The sequence below is a fragment of the Coturnix japonica genome, chromosome 2 (assembly GCF_054131305.1).
Source record: "Coturnix japonica strain WE chromosome 2, WE-NBRP24, whole genome shotgun sequence".
NCBI lineage: Eukaryota > Metazoa > Chordata > Aves > Galliformes > Phasianidae > Coturnix > Coturnix japonica.
Genome location: NC_140664.1, coordinates 120,686,925 through 120,698,835, shown reverse-complemented (window position 1 = coordinate 120,698,835; position 11,911 = coordinate 120,686,925). Strand labels below are relative to the sequence as shown.

General features: G+C 39.0%; 1 protein-coding gene across 6 annotated transcripts in view; it reads right to left on the bottom strand.

The window, feature by feature from the left end:
• Positions 1–73: 73 nt before the first annotated feature.
• LOC146762140 (ATP-dependent translocase ABCB1-like) overlaps positions 74–11,911 on the bottom strand; it is a 34,468-nt gene continuing 22,630 nt past the window's right edge. For all 6 annotated transcript variants that reach the window (XM_015853404.3, XM_015853408.3, XM_015853405.2 and 3 more), the window contains 9 exons: positions 10,591–10,674; positions 9,542–9,745; positions 7,327–7,427; positions 6,275–6,415; positions 4,830–4,986; positions 2,472–2,669; positions 1,442–1,648; positions 555–701; positions 74–436 (listed from right to left, as the gene is read on the bottom strand). In XM_015853404.3, the coding sequence (XP_015708890.2) occupies positions 230–436; positions 555–701; positions 1,442–1,648; positions 2,472–2,669; positions 4,830–4,986; positions 6,275–6,415; positions 7,327–7,427; positions 9,542–9,745; positions 10,591–10,674 (1,446 nt within the window). In that variant the 3' untranslated portion in view covers positions 74–229. The remainder of the gene's footprint in view (positions 437–554; positions 702–1,441; positions 1,649–2,471; positions 2,670–4,829; positions 4,987–6,274; positions 6,416–7,326; positions 7,428–9,541; positions 9,746–10,590; positions 10,675–11,911) is intronic.

Here is an 11,911-nt window from a genome sequence, read left to right as displayed (position 1 = left end):
TTGATATTGAACTTGAAACTGAGAAATTTTTTGCACTGCTGGAAGAACAATCAAGGAATGTCAGGTTCTTAAATAACTGAGGAACACCTTTTTTATTAGTTGTGGGACGTAAGGAAGCTATATACAGAATTTTAACAAAAACTAGAAGTACAGAAATACCCGCAATAGTTTCATACAAAATACCGAACCAGCTGTACAGCTGCATTACATCAACAGATGCTGCCCATTGTCATACAGTGCGAGGCCCATTTTGAACATTGACCAGTGAATAGTAGAAGCCTTTTTCAGCCAGGAGCTGCTGATGAGTCCCTTGCTCTATGACCTTGCCGTTCTGGATCACAGCAATCTTGTCAGCATTCTGGATGGTGGACAGGCGGTGAGCTATCACAATGCAGGTGCGACCTTCTCTGGCTTTATCCAGTGCTTCTTGGACAACCTGTGCAATGAACAAACCAAAAGGCAAATCAGAATAAGTACAGCTGCTCTTTTCCCCCTGTGGTTCAGCCTGGGGGTACCTGTTGGGTTATCTGTAATGCAGCAAAGAGCCAATGTACCTTTTCGCTTTCTGTATCCAGCGCAGAGGTGGCCTCATCCAGCAGCAGGATGCGGGGCTGCCGGACCAGAGCTCGGGCAATAGCAATGCGCTGCTTCTGACCACCGGACAGCTGGGCTCCTTTGTCTCCCACACGGGTATTGTATTTCTAAATAAAGAAACTAAGTGTCAGTGTGGATTTGGGCTTGATGCTGTTCGTGTGACACTTGAGCTGTGTTTCCTCATAGGGACAATTCTAGGCAATCCATACCCAAGTCACAAGGTAGGTGAGTGTGAGCAGCCCACACACAGTGCATCAATTGGTGTGCTCAGCTGCAGAGCACACCCTGTGTGCTGAGCAGCAGCAGTGCTGCTTTGCTTTGGTGAGGGACTGTAAGGAAAAAAACAGCCTGAGAGATATTGTGAGTGACTGAGGATGAACTGGAAGCCATTCAAATTCAAAACCAAATTCCAATTTAAAGCGAATACAAAGTTACTCCAGAAACCTGATTCCAGCTCTGCACTCCCATATTTGTTGGAGTTCTTGACTGTCCACTATGTGAACAAATGTACATCTTGTGTCTGGGAGATGAGACCACATCTCCTAAGCCTGTGGGAACTCAATACTTCAGATATTTGTCTGTTTCCCACAGGAGTAATGAGACTGACAGGCATTAGCTTCAGCCTATTGAGCAGCAGCTGGGACAATGTCTGCCTGTGTTCACTGCATCTCACTGGGACACTGGGATAAAAAGCAAACAGAAACCAAACAATTTTGAATGTCAATTTTAGCAAATTGGGGAAAACCAAAATACTTTTGCCAGGTATTTCCCTAGAAAAAAAAAAAACAAAAACCACGAATATAGGCACTGTTCCCCCATTTGGAAGCTGAAAATGTGTACTAATTACCTTTGGCAGTGACTCAATGAAGGAATGAATATTGGCTGCTTTTGCTGCACTAATGATTTCCTCATGGGGCACCTCCCGACTGTTGTCCCCGTACGCAATATTTTCAGCAATGGTGCAGTCAAACAGGACTGGTTCTTGTGAGACGATACCAATCTGAGCTCTCAGCCATTGGATATTTAGCGTCTTTGTATTTCGGCCATCCAGAAGCTAAAAGGTCAGAAAGAAGATATTATGATCACAGTCTTAATCTGTGGCTTTACTATTATTATTAATCATATATTTTGATCTATTATCTATCTAGCAACATTGCAGCCTTTAGCAGTGAGGGCATTTTATACCGTCATTGTTGGCTTATGCATCTCCATGCAGTAGCAGAGGTGGGCAGATGACTGTTAAAGCTTATCTACATTTATGATCAGTAGAATACAATCAGAAATCTCTATAAACCAGTTATAATAAAATCTCTACAAACTCCAGTTATATGAAGCCATTTCACTGCTCCCTACTTGTTTATCAGCCCATCTAGAAGAGCTGATACAGATCTACTTTAACTGCCAACATACTATCAGTACTGCTGACATTTAGTACTGCAGTGGTGACAGAAATATCTATTTCAAAAACCCAAAGAAAATCCATAGCACTCAGTGCTTCTGCTCCCTTTATTAGCAGCTTTATCCCATCTCTGTTTTCCTAATTCAGATGTCCTGGCTTCTCAAATAACTTTAATGGGGGACTGCAATGGACACTGAGTCCTAATCCCATAACTGAACATCATCTTTGTGCCTCAGGGAGGCCTTCTACCATCATTTGCTTGTGTAAAATGAGATACGTGTGAAACTCTGTCTTTACTTAATAAATAAATAAATAAATAAATAAATAACGATTTTAGAAACACCAACAGAAGTGAGCTGTTATACCAGCAAATACTTAAGGAGATTGAGAGGAAAAAGTAACTAATAAATTACAGAAGTAGAATTAATTAAACACATATTGCACACACACAGCCTACACCTCCACAGGGAACACTTACCACTTCTCCGCTGAGCGGATCATAGAATCTCTCAAGCAGCTGAATAACAGTGCTCTTTCCACAGCCGCTGCTACCAACAAGGGCCAGAGTTTGTCCTTTCTCTACTTCAATGTTCAGACCTTGGAGCACTTTGACCTCTGGGCGGGCTGGGTACTTAAACGTCACGTCTTTGAATGTGATGCTCCCACCAAACATTTTCTGGTTGAAATGGCAGAAACAGAGGAGGTGTTTTTAGGATAATCAAACATCATAACAACCGAAAGTGTAACAGATGATCGAAGTCTAAGAAAAGCATTCCTAGAAGAGATCAGTGGGAGTTTTTCCAGTGAATCAGACCTTTCTTTTCTCTATAGAAATTAATATGCAGTGAGAAGCTGTTACAAAAATACAATTTCTCTCCTAAATATTCTACTCTGGAAGTATATCTTAATTAAAACTCGATTCCATAAGCACAATCATTCTACTTAAAGACTTATTTCCAATTAGCCTACTATAAAATAGGTATTTGTGTTATGGATATTGCCCACAGATATACAAATGCAAGTGACCAATTAACACTTTAGCTCAAATTTATGATATTTCATAAGACATCATTGCTAGTCTCCTCTAAAACACATATGTATATAAAGGCAAGTGCACATATATACATATATATGCATGTATGTGCATAAAGGCTGCTCTGAAAGTAATGCCTTCTATTTTAGTATGTTGGTCAGTGATGTCAGAGGCAGATGTTGACAACATATGGCAGTAGAGATTGAACCTTCCCACTAATATCCCATAACAGTCTTTTGCCATGTGACAGATGGCAGCAGAAGGGCAGGCTGACAAAACGGTGCCTGACATATAAAGCAAAGATGCAGAACTGAATTCCTCCATGCAGAAAAAAATTCACCCATTGACATTCATTGACTTGCTGAACATTTCCAGAGACCAAACAGTGGATGTGAGCACAGTGAGGCAGTGTGTGGTGCATTTCAGCAGTGACAACAAGTATGTGAAAGACAAGCCATCTTCTGGCCACGCACAGTTTCCACACCACAAAATGAAGAGTCTCAATCCACACAAGTCAGCAGATTATGAGCAGTAAAATGTGTACAGAGCTGAATATCAGCTTCAATGCGTTGGAAATGATGATGGCAATGTTGGAATAACACAAGGTTTGTGCCAGGTGGGTCCCACAAATGTGCACGCAGGAACAAAATGGGCACCGTATGCAAGTTTATCAGGAACTATTGAGCCATTAGAAGGCTGAAGTTGACAGTTTCCTGGATCACGCATTACCAGAGATGACATCTTAAACATTGTGTTGATGACTAAACTGAAGGATCTAAGTTTCAGAGTCAGGCCAGAGAAGAAGATAGCCTCTCTTCTCGTGACACAACAAATCTGTTTGGGAAAACAGACAGCATGGGGAACACTCTCTTAGCAGCAATGCCATCAAAGCAGCTGTGAAACAGTGGATCACTTCCACTGGTGCAGATTTTTAGGAGGGCAGCATTCAGATTCTTCCTTGTTTGTCTTTCATGTCGCAGCTGCCACTGCTGAAACGCACCATCCACCACCTCACTGTGCTCACTTCACCTGTTTGATCTCCATAAATATTCAACAAGATTCAAGGAATGTCAATGGGTGACCTTTTTTCTGCATGGAGGAGCTCAGTTCCGCACTTTTGCTTCATATTCCCTTCTGTGTCACGCTCCATTTTGTCCGACTCTGCTGCCAACTGTCACATGGCAACAAAATGTAACAGGGTACTGGCAGGAAGGTTCAACATTTACTGCTGTACCACCAACATCTGCCCCTGAGATCACAGGACAATGCCATGAAATAGGAAGAATTACTTTTAGAGCAGCTCTTGTATGTGTATGTATATATAGCACCTTGTTTTTATGACATATATGTGATCGTTTTCTTCACTAAGTGAAAGGCCACATATACCCATATGTTCATATATATTGTTGATAATCAAAATATATGACAATCTATTATGGACAATTTGCAAATTAGTTAGGCCTCAAAAATCTGTGGTAAATATCAGAGGTCTATTTGTAAGTTCAAGATCCATGCTGAAGTAGCTTTGGACAAGAAAGGCTTTAAAAACTGTTTCTGTTGCATTAATCCTATTCTCAATGCATCTTCAAGGTGCACCATTGAGAGGCAGATGAGGCTGAGAGGATGTTAGGTGATGATATAGCCAAACTTAAACCTCAGTTTGGTTGAATGACTCAGATGCAAATGAGCTCACACCGTACTTGTTCTCAGTGGCTCTGATGTGAATGACAGGGGGGAAAAAAAGCAGGCTTGAAATAAAGCTGTGTTGCATGATGTATTGTGCATAACACCATGTTTACTTACAGGTTTCTCCCCTTCCTCACTGTAGCTGTCCATTAACGGTACTCTTTCAAACAGCAGAAACAAGTGAGCAGCTGACATCTTGGCTTTGGCATAGTCTGGAGTGAAGGAAGTGCTTTGCCCTAATGCCATTGCACCAAATACAATAGCTGAAAACACCCTGTAAAAATAAACAAGAGAAAAATATGTTGATATTCTTATGTCACAGGCACAAAAAGCTTGTATGGCCAGAGGAGCGTCTTCAGACAAATAACTACTCCTTAATAAGGGTGAGAGAGGGTAAAAACTTGAGATTTTTTCCTTTGCTGAGAAAATCCATAATTTCTTTTTAGGGAGGACAGTAGCTTCCCATTCCTGCCCATTCAACTGGATTTATTAGAAATTAATGTTCTGCTTCCTATTTCTATTCTCTGTGCATGAGATGTGGTAGGATGTTGTTCCTTGCAGTTCAGTTTTTTCATCTATAAAAGCGTAGTTTATAGTTGTGGAGGTTTATGGAGAAAATCTGTCACACATTTCCTTTGAAGAGCCCAGCCTTCCTCACACAGTCCAAACCTTGAGTTCAAGAACAAAAGGAAAAGGATGCAAGCATGAAATTCAGAGACAGTAATGAGTAGTACAAGAATAGGTGCACAAGAAGGGATTCACGAGTGCACAGTGAAAGGGAGGCTACATGAGAAAGTGTTGCTGTAATCAGGATAAGGTGAAGGTAAAGCTTGAGAAAGTGTTGCAGTAATCAGCGTAAGATGAATGTTTAGCTTCAGTAGTAACTTTTGCCAGGCAAGAGTGTGGCAAGTGCTAAAACAAAGCATGGGATGTGCATGGGAGACAACGTGACTATTGACAAATATAGATAGGAATTTCATCTGCAGGGAGCTGGAGGAAGGCTTGGTTAGATGTTGGAGATAGGGAGGGAGGAAAAGGGGTGGAAAGGTGCCAGCTGATAGAAACAATAGCATCAGTTCACTGCCAGCACTTGAAGAAGCTTTTCCAACTCTACCTGGGCATCTTTTAGATTGGGCATTTGTTGAATCTTACTCCTGCTCTCAACCTCTCTTGCCCCAGGCCTCATAATTTCCTCACTTTGATTTCACTCATTACTTGCTCCACTTACCTTTTAATCTTGCCCACCTACACTCCATACAGCTGGGCCATGTGATTCTGTTGTTAAAGAAAACCTGTTAGTCATGAAAACAAGGGACAGCTTTGCCTTGCCTAACATCATTTTGCCTTCCTGCGTAACCTGATCATGGGATAAAAAAGTATGCAGTCTAAAAGTGACACATTTTGGATATGTGTGAGAAAGGAGGGGGAGTGTTAAGGATGGAAGTATTCAGCTGGTTGGGTTTTTTCTTCAGTTGTTTATGCTACGATTTCATGATACCTATAGGAAAATCAAACATACTTTCTCACATGGACCCAAAAGAATCTAAAGAGGAAATACTTACAAAAGCACATCTTTAAACCGCATATGTCCATTTTTTACTAGATATGCACCAAACCTAAAGCATCCGGCATAAGTGAAGTACATAATAGCTTGTGTAAAGGCAAAAGTAAATCCAAAGATATGTGCCTTTTTAACAGAATTTCTGTAATGGAAAAAAAGATACCATCAGAATTTTACTGTACACTCAGTTGCAGCAATGAAGAATGTGAAGTGTCGTATAACTCAGAGGAATCCTCAAGTCTTTGTTAGCATAAAGTAAAATATCCCCAGTTCTCAATCCTAACCTAAAACATTCCCATTTCTGATTTCTTTCAGCCTGCAGAAACCCATGACAATGTTGATACAGAAGAAAACAATTACTCAGTATTGTGAGTAGGCACAATCAGTGCTGTTTTCATTGCATGCATTCAATAAAACAATGTAAATAATAATAATAATTCAGGTGCAATTTAAAGTTTCACCTAACAGATGAGAAAAATCACCAAGAACTTTAGAATTTCTACAGAGCAGGAGCTACTTCAACAGAACAAATCTTTGTGCTTTATTAAAAGCTGAACAAAAAGCCTTAAAATAGGTTATGACATTCATGAGTTTTCACATGATCTGCAGCAGTAGTTTGATAAAATATCAGTGTGCAAATAATTGAACTGCTGTTGAGAGCAGCTCTGCCATTCCGGTTCCCTCCTGGGAAAACCCCATTGATTTTAACAGGGATCTTACCTAAACCTACAGGCCAAACCTGACTTTTGGTTTGTTACACAAAGTATTTACTCAGAACAAAGGCCTCATTATTATTAGAGATATTAAAGGTTTGCATTTCAAGAATTACAGGAGCTAATAACACTATTATCAGGATTCAAGAAAATTATCACTTAATCAAAGACCACTGGCTTGAGCAGGAAGATAATCTGTATTTTCCATGTTCAAGCTGAGTTTGGAATTAAAAACTTTATGATGTGATGATAGAAAATAAATGTGGTTCAGCTGATCATGATTTGTGCTAATTTTAAACAGAAATATTCTAATAACTCTTTCCAAGAAGCTGTTCATTACCTGTATGACACTTGTAAATTTTGTCCATACATATACTCAAATTTTCTTTCCCGAGTCAAGGCAACAACAGTTCGAATATTTTCTATGGCTTCAGAAGCAATCTGTAATATCAGAAGAACAAGATTATATGAAATTTTTTAAGTCTAATCCGAAAAGCAGAATTTAGAATGGCTGTGATAGAAGTGACAGACTATCTCTACAATAGTGTTGAAAGTGCATGATTGCAGTATTTGTAGATATACTTCTGATAAATAAAATCCAAGAAGCTTGTATTATAGCAGTGAAGTTGAGACAGCATACATTTTAGTACAGGCCAGCAGTGGGAGCTTACTTTGCAGCAGGCTTATGCAACTGCTATACAGATTTAGTTACTGTTAGTACCCAGACTGGCTAAACTGAACAAGCCCAAATCACCTTCAAATGAATTTGCCCACAAATTTTGATCTCACCCTGAAAGAAACAACCTTTTCTAGGTCGCATTCTCAATATTTTTGCAATATCAGAAGTCTTTCAAAACTCCAACAGGAGAAAATCAACTGCAGATTCATAAAAATAGAAATATATACTTTCCTGGCCCATAAGACAGCTTGGCAGCTAATTCCTATTAATTTTATACCTGTAAATCTTCCCATTTTACCATAGAAAAGATAAATAATAGGGGTAGAAGTTCCCAAAATGATTTATGATGACCTGACCTTGGCTGAAAACAAGTGGAAGTTCAGATCTTCACTTTCTTAATACTCCCCTAGTATAAAGGGGAATTACTTGCGGTCAATTAATATAATCAGCAAATGTTTCAATATTGACAACTTATTCAGGCTTAGTCAATAATTCAGCAAATAAAAAAATCAAAATGTAAGACACACTGGAATGTGTTTTTGTAAAGTATATTCATGAAGAACTATACTTACTCTCTCTGCTCTAACCCTAAAACTAACTCAATCCCAAATCTAAAACAACACCAATTCAGCATTAGCCTTAAATCAACTCTAATTCAACCCCAACCCTATACTAACCCTATCTCTAACCCTAATCCTAACCCCAACCCTAACTCCATGTCATATGCTCTTCTTTTGTATAAACGGAGATAATCGCTTTTATTATATGTATATGAATAACTCTCATGCTGATGAGAGAATGAATGAGAGAAAGAATGAATATTGTTTCAGTGCTAACTATGAATAAAAGTGGTTTATTTCTGTCTCTGATGTGTGAAGATACCACTTCTTCCTTGACATTTTTCCAGGAAGAAACTCTTCTAAAGAGAAGATTTTTACCTAGAGCTAAAAGAGATGTGTGGTACTTCTTTTCCTTCTCATTTGCTTGATATATTGAAAGTGAAACATTTTGCTGATTTGCTGTGGGAATAAATATGCTTTAAAATTTGCCAGAAACTGTGGAGCTGAAAAAAATTACTTAAATTGATACATTCTGTCAAAGGCAGGTAGGTATTCAGGTCATCACCTAACAATCATGTAATGGTTCTTACAAATAGTCTCGAGGGCAGTTGGCATGCAACAGTGATAAGCAGCTGTAATCAACCTGACTATGAAATAACTTTAAAATATTCCTGTGCGTAAGAAAGCATAAGGTTACTTCTTTGGCAAGACTTTATGAGTAATTAGTGACATCACTTTGAATTTCTTCTTGACTGTCCTACTGGGTAAAGAAGAACTAGTTGTTGTTGCTTTTTTTCCCCCCTCAATGTATATATTGTTTTAAAAATAAATACCTTTTGACTTCACATTTGAATGTCTGTAACAGAATATCTATAGGCTTGTGAATTATCAGCCCTTACTCAAATGTAAATAACAGTATGGAAGCAAATAGGACGTTGTCTTTGACTCAGTATGAAAAAGGAAAGGCTTTGCAACTCTCAATGCAAGAGCTGAACTCCATTTTCATCGTACTTAGGCACTTAGCAAGCCCCTTCTTAGACAACATTACTTCTAAGTAGGTAGAGTAAGTGTTTAAAATTGCACTGGATTCAAAGGAATACTCCTTTGCGAGACCTTGCTTGTTAAATTTGAGTTGCACTTCACATTTAACTCATGTTTGCCATTTTCAGCTTCATATTTTCTGTATCACCGTTTTGTCAGTACAATAATGCAGACTGACTTTGAGAAAAAATATTATTAATCCAACACCAACATCCCTATAATTATCACTATGTAGGACAAAAAATAAATACTAAAAAAAATGGCACTGAACCCACCTTTCCTAAGGTTTCTAGTTCCTTTTTATCTTTTTTTGCATGTCCAGCAAGCATCTTCATTTGAATCATTCCTGTAATAGCAATAATTGGCACAATGGCTAAAAGTAGAAGAGTCAACTGCCAGCCATAGATCAGTGACAAAACAATCCCAGTCCCAAGATTAGCCACGTTTTGGGCAACTAATGCCAGCCTGGAACCTGTAGCCTGAAAAAGAACAAAATCTTTATTACAGTGGCTTCATTTTGAAACAATACAAAATATTTATCAGTCAGGTAATTGTGATTTATTTAACAAAAGGCATCTGAAAGTACTTATTTTGTTTTCAAATAGATTGCAAAATTGAATGATTTATCTTATCTGTTTGAAAACCATTCAAGTATACAGATCATTCCCACAAGTCCTCTGTCCCACTCTTGCTCGTTTCTGTCTCTTCACTCAGACTTACAGCCCTCATTTTCACATTTTGCTCAAGAAAAAACAATGACATTTTATAACTTTCATGCCTTTTGTACATGAAGTCTGAAATGATCACTTTCTACACTTTCAACTTGAACAACACACAGTGATGCAGTGACAACAGTCCTCATTTAGAGGTGTATTTTTATGCATTTTGTTGATCTAGGCATTTAGTATGGAAACGTGATGCTGTATAGACATCTAAACAGGTTGGATAAATAAACAAATGAATGCCTTGGATGGCTCATTTATTAAGAGGACTGATCGCTAGTATGAACTGAATCTTTACCACACTATCATACTACAAAGATATCTATCCATCTACCTTAACAATTGCTATGATATTAGATATTTGTGCGACACCAAAACATAAAATTACAGAGTCCTTAGAGTGGGAAGGGACCTCTGATGGCCATCCAGCCCAGCTCCCCTGCAATGAACAGGGACACCACAGGGTTGCCCAAAATATCCCAAACACTTTTTAAATAAATAAGAGTTTCCAGAGAATAGTGAGCAGCATTTCTACCAACTTAGCCAGTCTGTAACTTACCCTGTGCTAAATAAGGTATGAAAAATGCCAGTGCATTACTTACTCCTTTCACTTGTGAGGCATCATTAGCAAGTCTGGTAATTAATTCTCCGGTGCTATTTTTAGGCTCATCAAACCAGCTGATCTCCTGTGATATGAAATGCACTTATTATGATCTTAAAAAAAAAAAAAAAGTCTCTACCTCATCTAATTAGGCTACTTAAGATAACTTAATCACTTTGGCTTATGACTGGATGACACATGTGATGGGGTGCTCTAGTACTTTAGGTGCAGCTATAAATTCAGTAGACCTAAAGGCTCAGTAAAACTGCAGGATTTCCACGCTCAAAGCTAAGCTAACAATCTGTATATGCTTTTTGCAAATAAACATTACCACATTATTTCATAACAAACACAGGTTTTTACAAGATATCTTTGCTTGTGAATTTAACATATATTTTCTATGATCAGATGTTCACTAAACAGGAATACCAAGGAAATTGCCATCTGGAGGAAAATTATTTGGATGTGTAACAGACATCTGCAAAGACTACTAACAAAAAATACATATTTGTTTCTGTTTCATAGCCTGAAGTACTGCAGCCTGTGGGAAGCCCATGCAGGATCAGTTTGGGAAGGGTGGCAGTGCATGGCAGTGACCCCACATGGGAAAGGGGCAGTGGGTGACCTGAGGGAGTGACAGAGATGAAGCACTAGACGGACTATCGGCCCATTTCCCTGCATTGCTTGGGAACAGGAGATAGAAAAGAGTGGAAGGGGATTTCAGTTTGCTTTTAGTTTCTCAGTGCTCTGTTCTGTTAGTAATAGGCAATAAATTATGTCAATCTCCTTATGCCGACTCTGTTTTCCCTGTGACAGTAACTAACAAGTTACATCCCTGTCCTTATCTCAGCCCATGAACTTTTATCATTGAATTTTTTCTCCCTGTCTTTTTGGGGAAGGGAAGTGAGAAAGCCATGCGCTGGTACCAAACTGCCCATCAGCACAAAGCCACACACAGTGCCACCACACCGACTGCTGAGCTACTGGAGAATACTGTGTTTGGATTTCAGGATGGTTATTATAAAGAGTTTCATTCTGCTCCTGAATGTATTTCCACTGACAGCAGAGACCTCTTTCTACCTCTGCCCACCGCCGTGACATCAGTGGCTCTGTGACTGCCATGCAGGAGTAGCCCCCAGTGTGGTGAGTGCAGCTAGTGAGATATCCAGGTCCTATGGCCTTCAGTAGTGTTATTTGCAGATCCTACCCGGTAGCAGGTATGAAGGCAGATCTGAGTTTCAAATTTGGCCTCTTAAAGTACAGCCTACTTTCCCTGGGTCTCAATCCAAGGTGGTTTTGAATATATTGAATGTGCTAAATAA